Raw genomic sequence first — 17,391 nt, 5'->3', positions numbered from 1 at the left:
AGTATGAAATGATTACTTTGGAGAGGGATGAGAAAATTTTTAATTTAGAAAAGAGTAAAGTGATAAATAAATTTTTGAAGATTTATATTTGGAACATATTAATTCCTAAAGAAAAAAAGGTACTTATGAAATCTTTTATGATAGTATGTGTGGACAAGTTAGTATATTCGAATTATAGGAGTTAATTTGAAGATAATGGGTTTACATTTGTTATTCTAGAGAATTTTATTGGTATTTTTTCTTTTTCAGAGATTTATCTGTTTTATGTAAATTTTCAGGAGTTTATTTGTCACTTTAACTTTTAAAAAATTATTAACAAAATTGGAAAAAGGAAGCAATATGGTAGCCGGTTTACAAGTAACAAAAATTATTTGAGGTTTACAAGTAACAAAAATTATCTGAGATAACTAATTAATCTGGAGAGCTTCATCAATTGAGCTGCCATGAAAATTTGGATGGAATAATTTGATTTGTTTATCAACTTCAACATTAGCACCAAATTCATCAACAAATGTAATTGCCTCAATTCTACAAAGTTTCATCTTTTTGAGAAAAACCTGTTACTAATAACTAGATTCGAATTTTGAGGAGAAGCTATTAGTATTTTAAAAAATAATCAAAAAAAATTTTGGTATCATAACAGGACTAGAGATGCCCAAAGACTACTAATTATAAACTTAACGGGATAAGGTAATCCCTTGTTCATCATCAGTTAAAATTCTAGTAACCTCTCAAAAAGGTGTTTCCAACAAACGATATCTTATCTTAAGATCTAAACTAATTTAAACTAGGTAGTCAACACATCTATTTCGTTTTCAGTATATATTTACGAAAAGAACATCCAAAGTTTTCTTTTTCGAACAACTAATACTTCTCAAAAGGGCATTAGAATGTTTGCTAAAATTTTCTTCCCCATTAATTTTGCTAATAACCACTTGAGAGTCACACTACACTACCAATTTCTTAATACCCATAGTCCATGTAAGTTCAAGCCAAGTCCTTTCTCGATGTCCCAAAGTTCTGTCTTGTACACCAAACAACTCCTAAAATGAGAAAACTTTGCTGTCCATCTTTTGTTTGCGTCTTGCAGCAGCCCTCTGTAGCCAGCTTTGGCTGCGTTTTCGCCCCTTGAGTCGTCTGTGTTTAGCACTGTCTACCCTGGTGATAGTGGAGTCCAACTAATGTGGATCTCCTCTCTTTTCTTTGTGGTAATTTTTCTCCTCCTCTTATTGAATGCTTCTTTTGATTCTTCCATACTTTTAGGATTAATTGTGGGTTGAGAGGGGGGATCTTTGATAATTTTGTTCATTTACTTCTCTTTCTCCATGTCCACATTTTTCAGCAAGTAAAGATGAAGATATCTGGCTAATTGTGTCTTTGGCTTTGACCCAATTGGTTATCTAAATTGAGAGTCATCCATTGTTGCAGGTTATTATTGTTGAAGAAATCCATTGCACTTTCGGATTTGATAAGCTGCATCCACGTTGTTGAAACCTTTGGGCAGTCTCTGATGGTATGGATAATGTCCCCGCTCATTTTCATTGCAAATTGGACAAATTTCAGTAACCCCAAATAGACGAGCTCTTCGTTGGTAAGTTAAAATTCTCCCATGCATAATTCTACAGGTGACCGTTTTGGATTTTTGGGTTTCCTCCCACTTCCAAATTTTTGTTGAATGGTTTTGATTGAGTTTTGTCCAATGTTGCAGAGTTTTATATGCAAGTATTAGATTTTCAATTGTATTGTTCTAATTTCTGTTCTTAATTAGTTGATTGTTGTTAACTGTCTGAGTTAATATTAATTTGTTTATTTTCTGAGTTAATTATTGACTTATTATTTATTGTTATTAATTTTCTAAATTTATTATTATAGAGTTAATTTTTTTTAGTTAAATAGTTGATTGTTGTTAATTGTCAGAGTTAATCTTAATTTGTTTATTTTCTGAGTTAATTATTGATTTAAGTTATATTTCTGGTTTAAATTATGTTTCTGGTTTAATGATGGTTGAATGTCAATTACTGTTTGATGTGGCTAGTTGATTGAATTTGTATATGGTTGTATTTGGCTGAGGTTGTGAAATTTAGATTTAGTGAATAGATCTGCAAAGTTTTTATGATTTGGGTGCTTTTGGTGTTTGTTTGGTTTTAATTCTTGTATGGTTTGTGAACTTATTTAATAATGACGATGCATATTTTTTGTTTTAAGTTTTTTATTTGACTCTCTTTACTGATTGTAAATTTCTACAAAATAATAACTTGACAGGTCAAGTTCCATCAAACTTAATTGAAGAACCAAAACTGAATCTTGGGTAACTAAAAAAATTTATTTACTTTTTAACTTTTAAAATTGTCTCAAATGATTAATATTAATAATAGTTGATAACGAAATTTTTATTGGTTATTAATTGGTGTTTAATTTTGCTATTCTATTGGCTTAATTTGACAATGTATAGTTGATATTGTGGACGATAAATTAGTTAATTATTAATATCATAAATAATTTGGTATGGTTGATTTTTTATTTAATGTAATAGTATTAGTATAGCCTAATCTCTAATCCTTGTCAGTATTGCTCTTTCGATTTTTAATTTAATTTTGTTCAATTTTTGTAATTGAGGGTTTGGTGTATTTCAAATCTAATTTTTCTGCTTAATTGATTTTTTTTTTGTTTTAATAATAAATTTTGATATTAAAATTTGTTTGTGAGATTTTAACTAAAAATTATTAAATTGTTAGTTTCAAAATTATTAGATTTAAATATTTAAAATGATATATTAAATTTTTAAATAAATATTTTTAAAAAAATTAAAATTTAAGTTTATTTTCGATTAAGTCTGCCAATAACTATTAATTTAATTATTAATAATAAATAATATATTACTGTCAGGATTTTGCAATTAAAAGTTTATATCTACGATAATTAGTGGTGGACGACAAAATCCGATAGTAAACAGTTACCGGTGAGGTTTGTACCTTCGAATTTATTCCGCTGCTAAATTCGACGGTAAATAGTTTACTGGTGGATTTTTTTGGTAAATCCGACAGTACTCAACGTTTTTCTTGTAGTTTTATTTTTCTCATTTTGTTTTCTCACAAATATCCATCTATATCCAACAGGTTTTATATCTTCTAGTATACGGACTATAGGTCCAAAGACTTCAATTTTTACAAGTGAGTCTAATTCAACTTTCATATCTTCTTTCCATTTTGGCCAATAATTCTTTTGTTGACATTTTTCGACTGTTCTTAGTTCAAGATCCTTGCTTTCATGCATGATGTGTAATGCCACATTATATGCAAATATTTCATTCACAATTGTTTTATTTTGGTTCTATTTTTCTCCTGTAAAAATATAATTTATCGAGATCTCATTATTTTCATAATTCTCTGAGTTTTCAGGTACCTAACATCTTTTTGACATTAAAATTATATTAAAGTTTTAGATAATTGCAAGAGTCTTTACTAAATACTAAGTCTTTATCTTTTTCGAGAATTTTTATCTTTGGAACCGAACCACGCTTATGGCATGAATTTGTTTTTGTGGTCATTTGTTCAACTGAAACATCAATTCGAATTGAAACTTTTTCAGTTGGTATATAAGATTTAGTTATCGTTTTCATATCAGAAAATTCATTTGTTATTTTTTGCAAATATATAATCTTTTGAATTTTTAGTTCACATTTTTCTGATCATAGGTCTAGATGCATTAACGATGATGCACTCCAATTAAGTTCTTTCTCAAGTGGCTGATTCTCTCCCCCTCCCCATTGCTGGAAACATTGAGTCATTAAAATGACAATCTACAAATCGAACTTTAAATACATCTCCTAATTATATCTCAAGATACCTCACTATAAAGGGAGAATTATATCTCACATAAATTCCTAATTTTCTTTGGAGTCTCATTTTGGTGCGAGAAGGTGAGATAATTGAAACATATATCACACACCTAAATATTCTCAAATGGAAAACATTTGACTGCTGGCCAAAAGCTAATTGCAGGAGAGAGAATTGATGATAACTTGTTGGCCTCAAATATTCTCCTATTTTTAGTTTGGTATCTTTTCGTGTTTTTCTTTTCTTAAATTTTTGAAAAGTGTTCTTGAGTGTTCTTCATTGTGTTCTTCATTGTTCTTGGTATTTTTCTTGGTTTGATCTTAAAAATTTTAAATTTGGTGTCTTTTAGTGTTTTTCTTTGTCAAAATTTCGAAAATTGTGTTTTTAATTTCAAAAAAGTTTTAAGTTTGGTGTCTTTTAGTGGTTGTCTTTTTAATTTTTCAAATTTCAAAAAAATTCAAAATTCAAATTTTAAACTTTCTTATCATCTTTTCAAATCTTTGTCTTATCTTTTTCTTTAACTTCAAAATTTTATCTTATATTATTTTAAATTCAAATTTTAAAATTCAAATTCCAAATTCTTATCTTATCTTAATTCAAATTCAATTTTCAAGCATCAATATTTCAAAATTCAAAATTTTAAAATTCAAGTTTTCAAATTTCAAATTTCAAATCTCAAAATTCAAATTTCAAAATTCAAAATTCAAAATTCAAATTTTAAAATAAAATCTTTTCAAATCTTTATCATATCTCATCTTTTCAAATCTTCATCTTATCTTTTTCTTTAAATTTAAAATCTTATCTTATCTTATTTTAAATTCAAATTTTAAAATTTAAATTCAAAATTTAAAATTCAAATTTCAAAATCTTATCTTCTCCTAATTCAATTTCAAATTTTAAAATTCTAAATTTTCAAAATTCAATCTTCAAATTTTAAAATCAAATCTTTCAAATCTTATCTTTCTTTGTTTGACTTCTTTCCAACTTTAAATTTTTAAAATAAAATCTTATCTTTCAAATCTTTTGTTTGACTTTCTCTTTTTAAATTCAAAACTTTTCAAAATCAAATCTCTTATCTTAATTTTAAATCTTCTTTCAAATTTGGATTTCAAAATCTTTAAATTTTTAAATCTTATCTTATTTTGCTTCTCCCTCTTGATTCTTTCTTTTTAATTTAAAATTTCAAAATCTTTATTTGACTTTTTTCTTTCCACTTTTTGAAAATTAGCTCTTTAAATTTAAATCTTGTTAGTTAATTGGTTGTTCATATCTTTCCTAATCTTTTATTTTCTTTTTTTTTTCAAAATTTTTAACTTATTATTTTCTTTATTTTCGAATTAGTTTTCCATCTTTTATTTTATTTATTTATTTAATTTTTTTAAAAAAATTAATTCTTGTCTCTTTTCTTCTTTTTGGTATCTCACAAGAAGTTCTTTATACTCTGACATAGAGACTCCCACTTTTTTTTTGTCTCTTGTTTGTGAATGCAGGAATAGAAAGAGTGCATTATGGACCTAGAGGGAGAGGCACAACCAAGAAGAACCTTGAGGTCTTATATAGCCCCCACTCCTGACTTCTATGGAAGCACCATTAGTATACCTCCTATTGGAGTAGCTCATTTTGAGCTCAACCCATGGTTAATCACTCTAGTGCAGTAAAACTGCCAGTTTCAGGAAATTCTTCTAGAGGAGCCCACAGAATTCCTTGCTGAATTCCTGTAGTATGCTGACATAGTGTACACTGACGGAGTAGACCAGGATGTCTACAAGTTGCTGCTTTTTCCTTTGCTGTTAAAGACCAGGCAAATAGGTGGTTAGACAACCAACCCAAGTCTAGTTTAAAAACATGGAGTCCGCTGGTGGATAAGTTCTTGAATCAATACTTTCCACCAAAGAAGCTAACTCAGTTAAAACTGGACATTCAAGGCTTCAAACAAGGAGATAATGAATCCATTTATGATGCTTGGGTGAGGTACAAGATGATGCTACGAAAATACACTACTGAAATATTTTTAGAATGGGTAAAGTTAGACATCTCCTATTACGGACTCATAGATATGGCTAAGATGTCCTTAGACCATTCTGCTGGTGGTTCAATCCACATAAAAAAAAGATAATTGAGGAAGCTCATGAGCTCATTGAGACAGTTGCCAACAATCAGCATCTGTACTCATCTAGTGAATCTTCAATGAAAGGAGAGGTCAAGACAGTGTCCACTAAATCAGACCCTTTTGAGCAAAGTGAGTCATTGACCCAACAACTGCACTTTCTCACAAAATAAGTACTAAGCTTGGAAGAAGCAGTGCAAAAGACCCGAGCCTCCAGCAAGAATATGGAAGCACGGTTGAAGGTTAGGAGCTCTACTGATTCTTATGAATTAATAATATCACTATTTTACTTCAATCTATGCTTGATTCTATTCTAAGATGTATCTTCGTTCTTCATCCTAATGGATTGGGAGTGTAACTTGACCGTCATCCCAATTCCACATGGGTTCTTGCAAGTCATTGATGGGATAGTATTGAAATACTAGCTTGATTATACATCTCTTAAACGGCTAATCCACGGCTTCGTTAGGTACTTCTCGAGACATCAGTGCAGCCGACATGCTGGGCGATTAGGGCCTTTGTGGTATAGGCTAGAACAAAGGGAGCAGCGTTCTTTGATCCGGAAGATCTGAGCTTGTCTGTGGCGTTTTGAGTAGGATCACCAAGGGAATGGACTGCTAGAGCTTCACCCCCGTTCAGATTGGATGACCGCTAACCCGTCGTTAATCATATACAGCTTGGCATGGAATGAATCAATCAGACGTTGGAGTAGATGGTGAGAAAAGTTGATTAGAAGGGAAAAGTTTCTCCGAAGCCTCAACCGTTCTCATACTATTGATCTCATACCTATCTAGTAACATTTTATTTATTTATCTACTTTATGCATTTTCTCGTGACAACTATATTTTTTATCCGCCTAACTAAGTTTTGTAAGGTATCCACTGTTTGCTCAAAACAACGATCTCCGTAGGATCGACACTCACTCACCTGAGGTATTACTTGGACGACCTGGTTTACTTGCCGATCTATCTGTGCGAAACGTGCGGAGTCAGTTTCGTGCACCACCTATACCAAGTTATGAGATGAGATTGAAAAATTCTGGCCAATTTCGTGACCAAAGTTGGAGTGTTGATGGTGCAAGAATTCTATGCCAACGCCTGGGTCACAAAGAAGCATGATACAAGCATAAACCAAGAGCCAAAAAACTGGCGCACCATGGGCAGAGGGCATATCAAAGACTTCAGCCCCAAGAGTGCAAGGATAGCGTTACAATTGCCAAAGCCACGAGCTAACCCTCAGTCATACACTCGAAGGAGCAACACTGACCAAAGGCTAGATCAAGTTCTTGCTGATATCTGCGTGTCTGGAGCTCAGTGGAGGAGGGATGCTCAAGCTAAGCCTTACCAACTGGGTAGGCTTGATCTTAAGCCAGTGGCTAGAGGATGGTTGGAGTTCATCCAATGTTCTATCATCTATACAAGTAACCATTTTGAGGTTACAATCGAGAGAGCAGTGATGATCCACTGTATTATGCTCGGCAGTGAGGTGGGGGTACATGAGGTGATCTCTCAAGAGATTTACAGAGTAGTTGACAAGCCCTCCACTCAAGCAAGGCAGACATTCTCTCATCTCATTCACTGCTTATGTGCATCAGATAGAGCTCACATGGAGGGAGATACCCTGATTGACAAGGAGAGACCCATCACAAGAAAGGGTATGGAGCATGTTAGGGAGCCCGCACAAGGACCGCAGCAAGAGCCAGTTCCACCACCTCCACAGGATATTCTGGAGATGCATCAAGGAATGTACTTCCCTCCCCGTGACTATTGGGATTAGCTGACCACATCTTTAGGGGAGCTGACATCATCAATTGATCAGCTAAGGCTGGAGCATTAGGAGCAGTCTGCTATCCTCCATCAGATGATGAAAGATCAAAGGAGACTGATGGAGGAGTAAAGGAGGCAGGGGCATGACATTGAGGAGCTTAAACGCTCCAAAGGATTCCCCGGAGGGAGCAGTAGCCGCCATCACTGAGGTGGTCTAGTTTCATTCTCCCTATTTTTATTTTATCACTGTTTTCCTTGTATTTTATTTTGTTATTTGTTTTCTATTCTAGTCGCATGATCACCCTTAGAATTTTTTTGCTTTCTAGCTTAGTAGTTTATTTTTCGTTTTATTTAAAGATGTCTTATGCATTCCTCATCAAGCTTAAAAGAAAAATCTATTGAAAAAGAAGCAGTAAAATGCATAAGGTCTTGAGTTATATTATGAGTTATTCTATTTACTTTGATGCGGTGGCCTTATCTCTATTATGTGAATGTATGAATTAACTATGCATAATTGATATTGAAGTTGAGTATATTCGGTCTTAAGGAACAGGAATTTAGAGAAATATTATTGATTCTCTGAAATAAGAAAAAGATTGATTCTTGAAGCAAAACAAATAGCAAAATGAAAAGAAAATAAAAAGAAAAATCAAAAGAAAAAGGTCCAAGGTTTTGAGCATCAATGGTTAGGAGGGTCAAAATTGATCTAAAAGCTCAAAAGAGTGGTTTTCCCTAACTATATGCTTGTGGTGTGGAAGTGTCAAGTAATTCTTGAGACTGAATGCTTAAAGTCATGACCCAATGCTATTAAAGAGTACGCTTAAGGCTCTGAGGACCACTGTCTGGGAATAAAAGCAAAAAAAAGTCGAACCCAAAGGGTTCCCCCAGTTAAGTGCTTGTGGTATTTATGTATCAAGTTAAACTTGAAAACAAAATACTTAGAGTCACGGCCAGGCTCAAAGGTGCAAAGCACCAAAAGAGAATAAAAGTTGTGTTCAAAAATCAATTAGAACCTAAAGAAGAGAATCAATAATATCATCCGAGTTCTAGTTCTAAGGGACACCAATATTCCTGAGCTTCAAAGAATAGTGAGATATCAAAGCTATTCAGAAATAGAGTGTTAATAGCTCCATTCAGTAATTAGATTTGAGCTTGAATGACAACTCTAATCTTATATTTTTTTTCTCTTCCATTGGGCTTATATTCAGTTTAAGTTTGGTGTTGTGATACGTGAGCATCTTATACCATTTTTCTAGTTGTTTTTATATTGTTTTTAGTTGGATTTTATTAAGTTTTACTATATTTTAGTGCAAAATTCACATTTGGATGCTACTTTGAGTTTTTCTTGTGTTTTTATGGTTTTAGGTGAAGTTCGGAGCAGTTTGGAGAAGTTTGGAGCAAGAAACAAAAATGTTGTCAGCTCTCCCCTGGGCGCTGAACGCTCAACCTGGCGTTCAACGCCAACAGAGGGCATGAAGTCAGAAGCGCAACTCCCTTCTCGGCGTTCAACGCCCAATCCTGGTGTTGAACGACAGCCTACTGTCCGAGCCACTCACCTATTGGGCCTCCAAGTGGATTTTAGCACTTATTAGGTTTATTTTATTTTATCTTTGTAATTTTTAATTTAAAATGATATCTTTTTGGTTTAGCATTTATTATTAGATTAGTATTTAAGGAGGAGATCTTCTTCCTTCCGCATCTTTTTAGAACTCTGTTTTCTTTGTAAGTCATGAGCAACTAAACCTCCTAGTTAAGGTTAGCAGCACTGTTTATTTCTATGAATTAATATTATTACTTTTCTATTTTAATTTATGTTTGATTCCATTTTGAAGTGTGACTCGTTCTTAATCTACTGAAACTGGGTGGAACGGAAGTATAACCATTTTTCTACATGAGTTAATGTGATACTTGGCCAAGGTCGCTTGAACTACAGCTTGAGAACCCACCTCCTAAACGGCTTATCCACAACTCGTTGGGGACATGGGAACATCTGTTCAGCCGGGATCTAGGGTGATTAGGGCCTTTGTGGTATAAACTAGAATACTGAACTTCACTCTCTGATTCGAAATAACTAACCTTGTCTGTGGCGTTTTAGTAGGATCAGAGGAGATTAATCACTAAGAAATTAGGGTTAATCACTTACAGTTTGCCATGGAATGAATAATTCATTGTTAAAATAGTTATTAAAGAAGTATTAATTTGAAAAGATAAACATCTTCGAGACCTTAACTATGTTCACATATTGAATTTACACCAACCTTTTATTGCTTTTCCAATTTAATTGTTTTATGCGTTTTCAACAATAATCACCTTTCACTATTTTCCTGACTAAGTCTAGTAAGATAGCTATTACTTGTTCAATCCGACAATCGTCGTGGGATTGACCCTCACTCAACTGAGATATTACTTGGACGACTTGGTGCACTTGGCGGTTCAGTTGTGCGAGTTCTAATTCCGCGCATCAAGTTTTTGACACCGTTGTCAGAGATTGTTCATGATTGACAACTATCGGTTGTATTGTTTCTTAGATTAGGTACTTTTATTAGTTTTATTTAATTATTTTTCTTTTAATTTTCGATTCCTATTTTTGTCTATTTTCTAAATTTTCAATTTTTTTCTTAGTTATTTTTTTCCTTTCTTTTCAAATTTTGTTTTCATTTAATTTCAAATTCTAAGTTTGGTGTCTTTTTAGTATTTCCTTTTCCTTTTTTTGATTTTCGAATTTATTTAGTTGGTTTTTTCTTAATTTTCGATCATTATCTTAGCTATCTTTTTCTTATTTTCGAATTTCTTTGTTTTAGTTATCTTATTTTATTTAATTTCAAATTTTAAGTTTAGTGTCCTTTAGTGATTTTCTTTTTGGTTCAATTAATTTTCTTTTTAATTTTCGAATCCTATCTTATTTATCTTTTTTTATTTTCGAACTTTATCTTATTTATCTTTTCCTTGATTTTTGAATTTTATGTTAGATATTTTTTATTTAATTTCAAATTTTAAGATTGGAGTTTCTTTAGTTTGTCTTTCTCTTTCTTTTTTAATTTCAAAATTTTTTAAAATATTTTTTTTCTAATTTTCAAAAATTTATAAATTAAATCCTCCATCTTTATTTTCGAATTTTTTAGTTAATTATTTACTTTATCTTGTTTTTAATTTTGGTGTTTCTTTAATTTTTCTTTTTTTAAAAAAAATTCGAAAACGTTTGAACCTTTTCTTTTTAATTTTCAAAAATATTCTTAGACTAAGTCTTCGATCTTTACTTTTGAATCTTTTTGTTAATTATTTACTTTATCTTTATTTTTTTATTAGGACATCTTATTGAGAATTCTTTATACTTTAATATAGAGGCTCTCACTTTTTTTTTTATTCTTGTTGTTTATGAGTAAGAACAGAGATAAAGAACAAGGATAAAATAAAAAAAATTATAAGAGAAGATAAACAAAGAGATTGTGAAAAACTGAAAATCATTATTGGTGTCTAGGGTAGGCACCAAAAGTGAATATATAACTACTAATATTTTTTTATTTTATTCAATAACTGAATTATCAGATCACTTTCCAGTTTCCACACTACTATTTACAATAAAAAACTTTACGTGAGATGCCTTTGATTCATTGCTCATCACTTCACTTTTGAGTGGATATTGCTTTTCCTTTTCTCGTTTTACATTGAATGCAAAACTATTATTGAGTTTTTAGCAAGTTCATCGTATACTTACCTATTTAGTCTACAAAGTTGGAGAAGGAATATATCATTTATTTATCACTTTGATCTCAGATAATTTAAAAAACAAACAAACAAATAAATAAATAAATAAAATACATTTTGGGTTATATCTGGATAAAATGATGATTGGAAGAAACATTCTCCTGTGAAGGAGAGAACACATGGTGATTTAAAATTTCAATGTTGGCATGCTGATATTATGAATGTGACATGGAGCTTGTCCTCTTATTAAGCCTCTGGCTTTCTCGGTTTCTCCAGATACCCTCCAAAAATGTCCACCACCAATCTGTCACATACTACGAACTCAAAAAAAAGTATATAGAAAAATGATATAAATATATAAAGCAGTGTACAATCAGCAATCTCATCACACACCTCCAATAATTCTAGCATGACAAGGAGTCTCTGATTTGATCATCATACTAATACTAATAGTAATGTCAAAACAAATCACAAGAAAGATTATTAGCCTAATAAACATTGATTATGGGAAGTCAGAGTTGGAGATGAAGTACTAATTAATAAACATTGCACACTTGTGGTGTGGGTGGTAAGCAGTCACTAGTCTTCAACATTAAAACAGAGTTTTTTAGTAGTTTTAATGTTAACAAATCCAAACACGCCGTAATATTAGCTAGCTGGCTCCAAACTACAATAGCAACAGACAATTACACTTGTCTTGATGCCTACTTTTGATATCTACTTCCACTCAAACTCAAACCCTATACATCATTACCAGAACAAGAACAATTTCTTTCCACAGTTACCCTACCCCTACCACTTGTTCCAATTTCTTGATTTTGATATGACATGATATGTGTGAACTTAATTAGTTAATTATATTGGAAATTCCTATTCTTTAGCTCATATATGATTCAATCCAACAGAAGCACATGAGGGGGAAGAAAAAGAAAAAGAAAAATTAGGAGTGCCTAAAATCATAATGCTATCAAGTATGAACCATACGTAAAAAGGAACTTTAATACTTTATTTTTGCAATGCAAAGTTGTCAACATTTCATTGTACCAGTCTGATACCGACTTTGCTTCTTCTTCCTTTTTTCCATTAGTCGCGTGTAAGGTCCCCACCTTATACAGAAAACTAACCCGATTTGTTAATCTTGGACCATATTATTAAACATGTACTGGTTTATTAAGGGATGGCGTGTTCTTTGAAGCTACCTAGCTATATAGTATATACTATCAATTAATTAAGCTAATTATTTGTTTGTTCATTGATTATATGGATAAAAGATTCACTTTTGAATTATCATGACTTTCACATATGTAATCCGTTTTTTAGCACAAATTAACGAGATGATATTGGCTTGTAGTCTAATATGGGGTTAAAAAATTTCAATGTGTATCACATATGTTTGACAATATTAATATCACCATTTTAGATATCATGTAAAAAATAATTAGTGGTAGTATTTAGTATGGGGTACACATTGAGAAAATTGAGATAGATATAATAATATGAGAAAAAGTTGGAAAGGGAAAGAAAGAGGCCTATAATTCGTACTAGGGGGCCTCCCCTCTTGATAATTTCCATTGCCTAACACACCTTTGGTGAATATGACCTATGGTCTGACACGTTAAAAAAAGAAAGCAAGAAAGAGAGAGTCACTTAGAAGCAAAAGCAAAAAATTCATGTACACTCACAGCAGAAATAATGTCATTAGGGAGGGGGGGGGGGGGGATGGAAATTGGAAAGAATCAAAGCATGAAGCTTCATCATCTCAATAATATAAGTGAAGGTTTGAGAGATGGGGTTTGGAAAAAAAAAAATAAAAGAAAGAAAGAAAATAATTAATAGAAAAAAGGCATAAAGCATGTGATGTTGATACTCTAATGTAATGATCAGAGAGGCACATGCCATATCTATCCAACATTACCACAATCCTTTCCTCCATTCTTTTTAACCTTTTTCATTCGATATTTTTGCTTTAATTTTTTCTTCCTGAATAACCCCACAGGCTGTGGTCCAGCATGCCCTTATCTTATCACATTTCATTCATTCAATCCCCTATCTATTTCACAAACTTGGTCACATCAAGCTTTAATCTCAGTTCTTTTTTAATTGTTTTCAAATCACTGAAGCAATTTGAAAGGATCTCTATCTCTATCTCACATACACTTCCCAAATCGCACTACAAAGATTCCAATGACCAACTAACTTGCTAAGTCTCCTTTTTCCCATCTTAATAAGCATAATAGGTAGCTAGGTAGACCCAACAGCCCAATAGCAATAGTTAAGTTTTAGCTTTCTTTCTTTATATGTATCCCCCATACTCTTAGCTGTAATACCCCATCACCATTCTCCATTCTTCATTTTCCAACACCAAACATACCCCTTCTCTTAATAAGTTCTCAATTGCTTATTAACAATAATAATATGCGATAATGCCATCGGTGCATTCAAGCCCATGTTACCCAATGGAAAACCCAGCACTAGCATCCCTTCTCCGCCACACGACGGGCGCGGCGGAGAAGCGGAACAAATTCTCCACCGGGGGGCTCTTAAAGATGTTCAAGCTCTTCCCGATGCTGACGTCAGGTTGCAAAATGGTGGCACTGTTGGGAAGACCCCGTAAGCCTATGCTAAAGGACAGCGCAACGACGGGGACAATTTTCGGTTACCGGAAAGGGAGGGTGAGCCTTGCAATACAAGAGGACACGCGGCAAATGCCCATGTTCTTGATCGAGCTTCCCATGCTTACGAGCGCTCTCAACAAGGAGATGGCTTCCGACATAGTTCGCATCGCGCTGGAGAGCGAGACCAAGACCAACAAGAAGAAGCTTCTGGAAGAGTTTGTGTGGGCGGTGTACTGCAATGGAAGGAAAGTAGGGTACTCTATCAGGAGGAAGCAGCTCAGCGATGATGAGTTGCATGTTATGCAGCATCTTCGAGGAGTTTCCATGGGTGCAGGGGTTCTTCCTTCCTCTAATAACAATGACAAGGATAATAGTTTGGATGGTGAAATGACTTATATGAGAGCCCGCTTTGAGAGAGTCGTTGGTTCTAAGGATTCTGAAGCTTTGTATATGATTAATCCAGATGGTGCTCAAGGACCTGAGTTTAGTATCTTCTTTGTTAGAGCTCACTAATCATACTTATTATTATTATTTAATTTCCTTATAATATAATAATAACTTGTATGTATGTATGTATCAATTTCCCTTACTCTATATATGTTATTACTTCTTATTGCTTTCACTATGCACTCCCTGTCTTCCTCTGCGAATTATTTCGTCTCCTTTCACTATATGTATTTTTGTGTTTGTTTTGTTATGACTCCATGAAGACTCTAGATAGAGGTTATCTTTGAGATTACCCTAAAAGACTTTAACGGCTGTGTTACACTTATAGTATCTGGCCCAATCATGTAATATTTACAAACAGTGAGTAACAGATAAGTTATTCAAAATAGCCGTCTCTGGCTCTCCTTCCCCAAAGTTCTGAAGAAAGAAGAAGAAGCTAGGGTACATATAGTAAACAGTAAACATACGTCATTGTCGTACAACTCAACAGCGCACATTAATCATGGGGACAAAGGTAGGTATTTGATGTATTCTTTTGTGTATCCTGCAATCTGAGGGTACAAGAAACTGACGCACCGTTTCCACAATTAGTATTGCTGTTGCTGACTTGCTGGTGCTACGGATAAGCGGGTGAAAATCACATCAAACCAATACTCTCTCTCTCCAACTAAGCAATTCTATACAGCTAGAAAATTCTAATGAAAATCATGGGGTGCTTCAATGATGCCAAGTGATCATTGTAATCGAAATCATTTCTTTTTTAGGTAAAACAAATTAATTTCCTAAAAAGTAACATAAATTTTTGTAACGAATTAAATCACTTGAAAAAAAAATTGTTTCTATGGTATTTTTTACTCAAACACAATAGGTCAAAAATTAATGCACAAATTGAAATTTAATTTAAAAATTTATTGTTAGTTAATAAATTGTTACGTATACGAAATTTGAACTCTGACACTTATTTAAATAAATTAGTGAATTAATTATATAAAATAATATATGACATATTTTATTGGATATATATCACGATAATTAGGCCTATTCCTATAGAAGAAATATTTAGTAAAGTAATTAATAGAAATGAGACAAACTTTTTTTTTGTTATGGCTAGGGCCAGGCGGTCCCAGCTCAAACACAAACAAGAGAAGAAAGAGCATTACAGACAATCTCTAACAAAGTAGAACCCGTCTTGCTCTCATAATCTCTCAGTCAAACCTACACCTATCTTACAGCTGAGACTTGGGTCAGATAGAAACTTTATTTACCTCACTTGGAGCTGCATTGGGTTCAAATCCTCATGGAGGAATATAGAATCATGCTAATAGAGTAATAATAGAGGTGGGTGTGTGAGCTGGTATGTGTTATGTAAGACAAAAAAAAATACCTACACCTATCTTGCTTTATTGGAGGCGATAGGGCGATTGAATAGGAACTGGAGCATCAGCCCTCCTCCAGAGATTATCGTGGAGATGAGGAAGGACTAATGCAAGATCAAGATCAAGAATCGACATGCAGGAGCGGCAGGCAGTATACACCAACAACAGAGTCGCGGGGAGAGACAACATGAAGACCGTGAAAGGTAGTGACCGGGGCTCGCCCATCTGTTGGGGATTCGGTGGCAGAAGATTGTCTCCAACAAAAGATTGTCTCTAGTATCATTAATCAATTAATTATGGAAGATCAACAAGGCAAATGAGCAAATTTGCATAGCCATATGGAGGAGTTTGAGGTGGAATTCTCGTGTTGGTTAGTTCGAGTCGGACTGAAAATACAAAGTGGTGCGTCGTAGAGATTCGTCTGTCTCCGGCCAGCATTCTACTTGTCACTGATCCGTCTGCTTCAGAGCCTCAGTGCCCATCTGATTCAGGGTCTCTCCACTCAAGTTCGGGAGGGGCTACAACAATCCACCGACGTCTTCATGGAATGCGAGCGACGCCGCTAACCCCTGATACAACTCCGCAATGGAAGATGTAGGATGTTGGCAAATTCATTTTTTTCATTGTAACATTTCATCGTTAGTGGGGGGGAGTACAACATAGCGGACGTAGCGTGTGAGAGCCATCCCTTCCTGAAGAGGGCATCTCCTGTTTTCAGTCTTTGCCATCTTCGATAGGTAGTAGAGACTTGAGAGATTAGGTGAGAGAGAGTTGTTTTGAATTTCATTGCAGGAAAGTTGGAGCATGGAAATTAAAATCATAGAGAGAACAAGGGAGGATTAAATGTGTTCTGGAGTTCGGGTCGGGCTTGTCTAACGCATACCTAGTCCAAAAAAAACCACACATACCGCAGCTAGTAGCTACCTCTAATTCAGACTGTGATTTCGTGAAACCTTTCAACGACTTTGGGTATGTTTGGTAAATACGTCGTCTTAGAAGAAAAAAAGCACGTTTCAGTTTCTTGAAAGTTTCAATTTTTTATTTGCCTAATTTTTCTCTTTATAAACGCATAAGTGATTTCACACTTGAAACCACATTTACAAGAAGTAACAATTTTTAGCTTCTGTGTTTCATTAACGGGTTTTAGCCATTGACATTTAACATTTATTTTTTTTACCAACTTTATCCTTTTATACATATTATTGTATTATTTATGGAATTTTTATTATTTCTCTATTTTTATTTTTTATTAACTTTTTGTTTGATATTATACATTTTTATAATTGTGATTTTTATGTATTATATTTATTATTATCTTTTTTATAATATGATTTATTGATCCTATTTGGTAAAATAAATTAAAAAACAATAAACTATAAATAATAATAATAGTAAAAAATTATAACGTATTAAAAAGAGTACTAAAAGTACTAAAAATATACTATATAAAAAATATCAAAAAATATAAAAATTAAACATGCATAAAAAATAACATTATAATTTAATGTCATGTCTTTTTTAGTAATTATTTATCTAAAA

At 33.0% G+C, this 17,391-nt stretch overlaps 1 protein-coding gene and 1 long non-coding RNA gene across 2 annotated transcripts; both read left to right on the top strand.

Annotated features, from left to right (window-relative positions):
* Positions 1–890: 890 nt before the first annotated feature.
* On the top strand, positions 891–8,146 carry LOC112705815 (uncharacterized). The gene is made up of 5 exons (XR_011864473.1): positions 891–1,208; positions 1,429–1,591; positions 3,117–3,170; positions 5,327–6,185; positions 6,413–8,146. It is a non-coding gene; the product is annotated as an uncharacterized lncRNA (long non-coding RNA).
* Positions 8,147–13,148: 5,002 nt separating this feature from the next.
* On the top strand, positions 13,149–14,651 carry LOC112705814 (protein MIZU-KUSSEI 1). The gene has a single exon (XM_025756778.3). It carries the CDS (start codon positions 13,838–13,840, stop codon positions 14,540–14,542), a length of 705 nt encoding a protein of 234 aa, XP_025612563.1. The 5' UTR covers positions 13,149–13,837; the 3' UTR covers positions 14,543–14,651.
* The last annotated feature ends 2,740 nt before the right edge of the window (positions 14,652–17,391 follow it).

Source organism: Arachis hypogaea, chromosome 8 (assembly GCF_003086295.3).
Source record: "Arachis hypogaea cultivar Tifrunner chromosome 8, arahy.Tifrunner.gnm2.J5K5, whole genome shotgun sequence".
NCBI classification, from domain to species: domain Eukaryota; kingdom Viridiplantae; phylum Streptophyta; class Magnoliopsida; order Fabales; family Fabaceae; genus Arachis; species Arachis hypogaea.
This window is presented reverse-complemented; position numbering and strand designations above follow the sequence as displayed.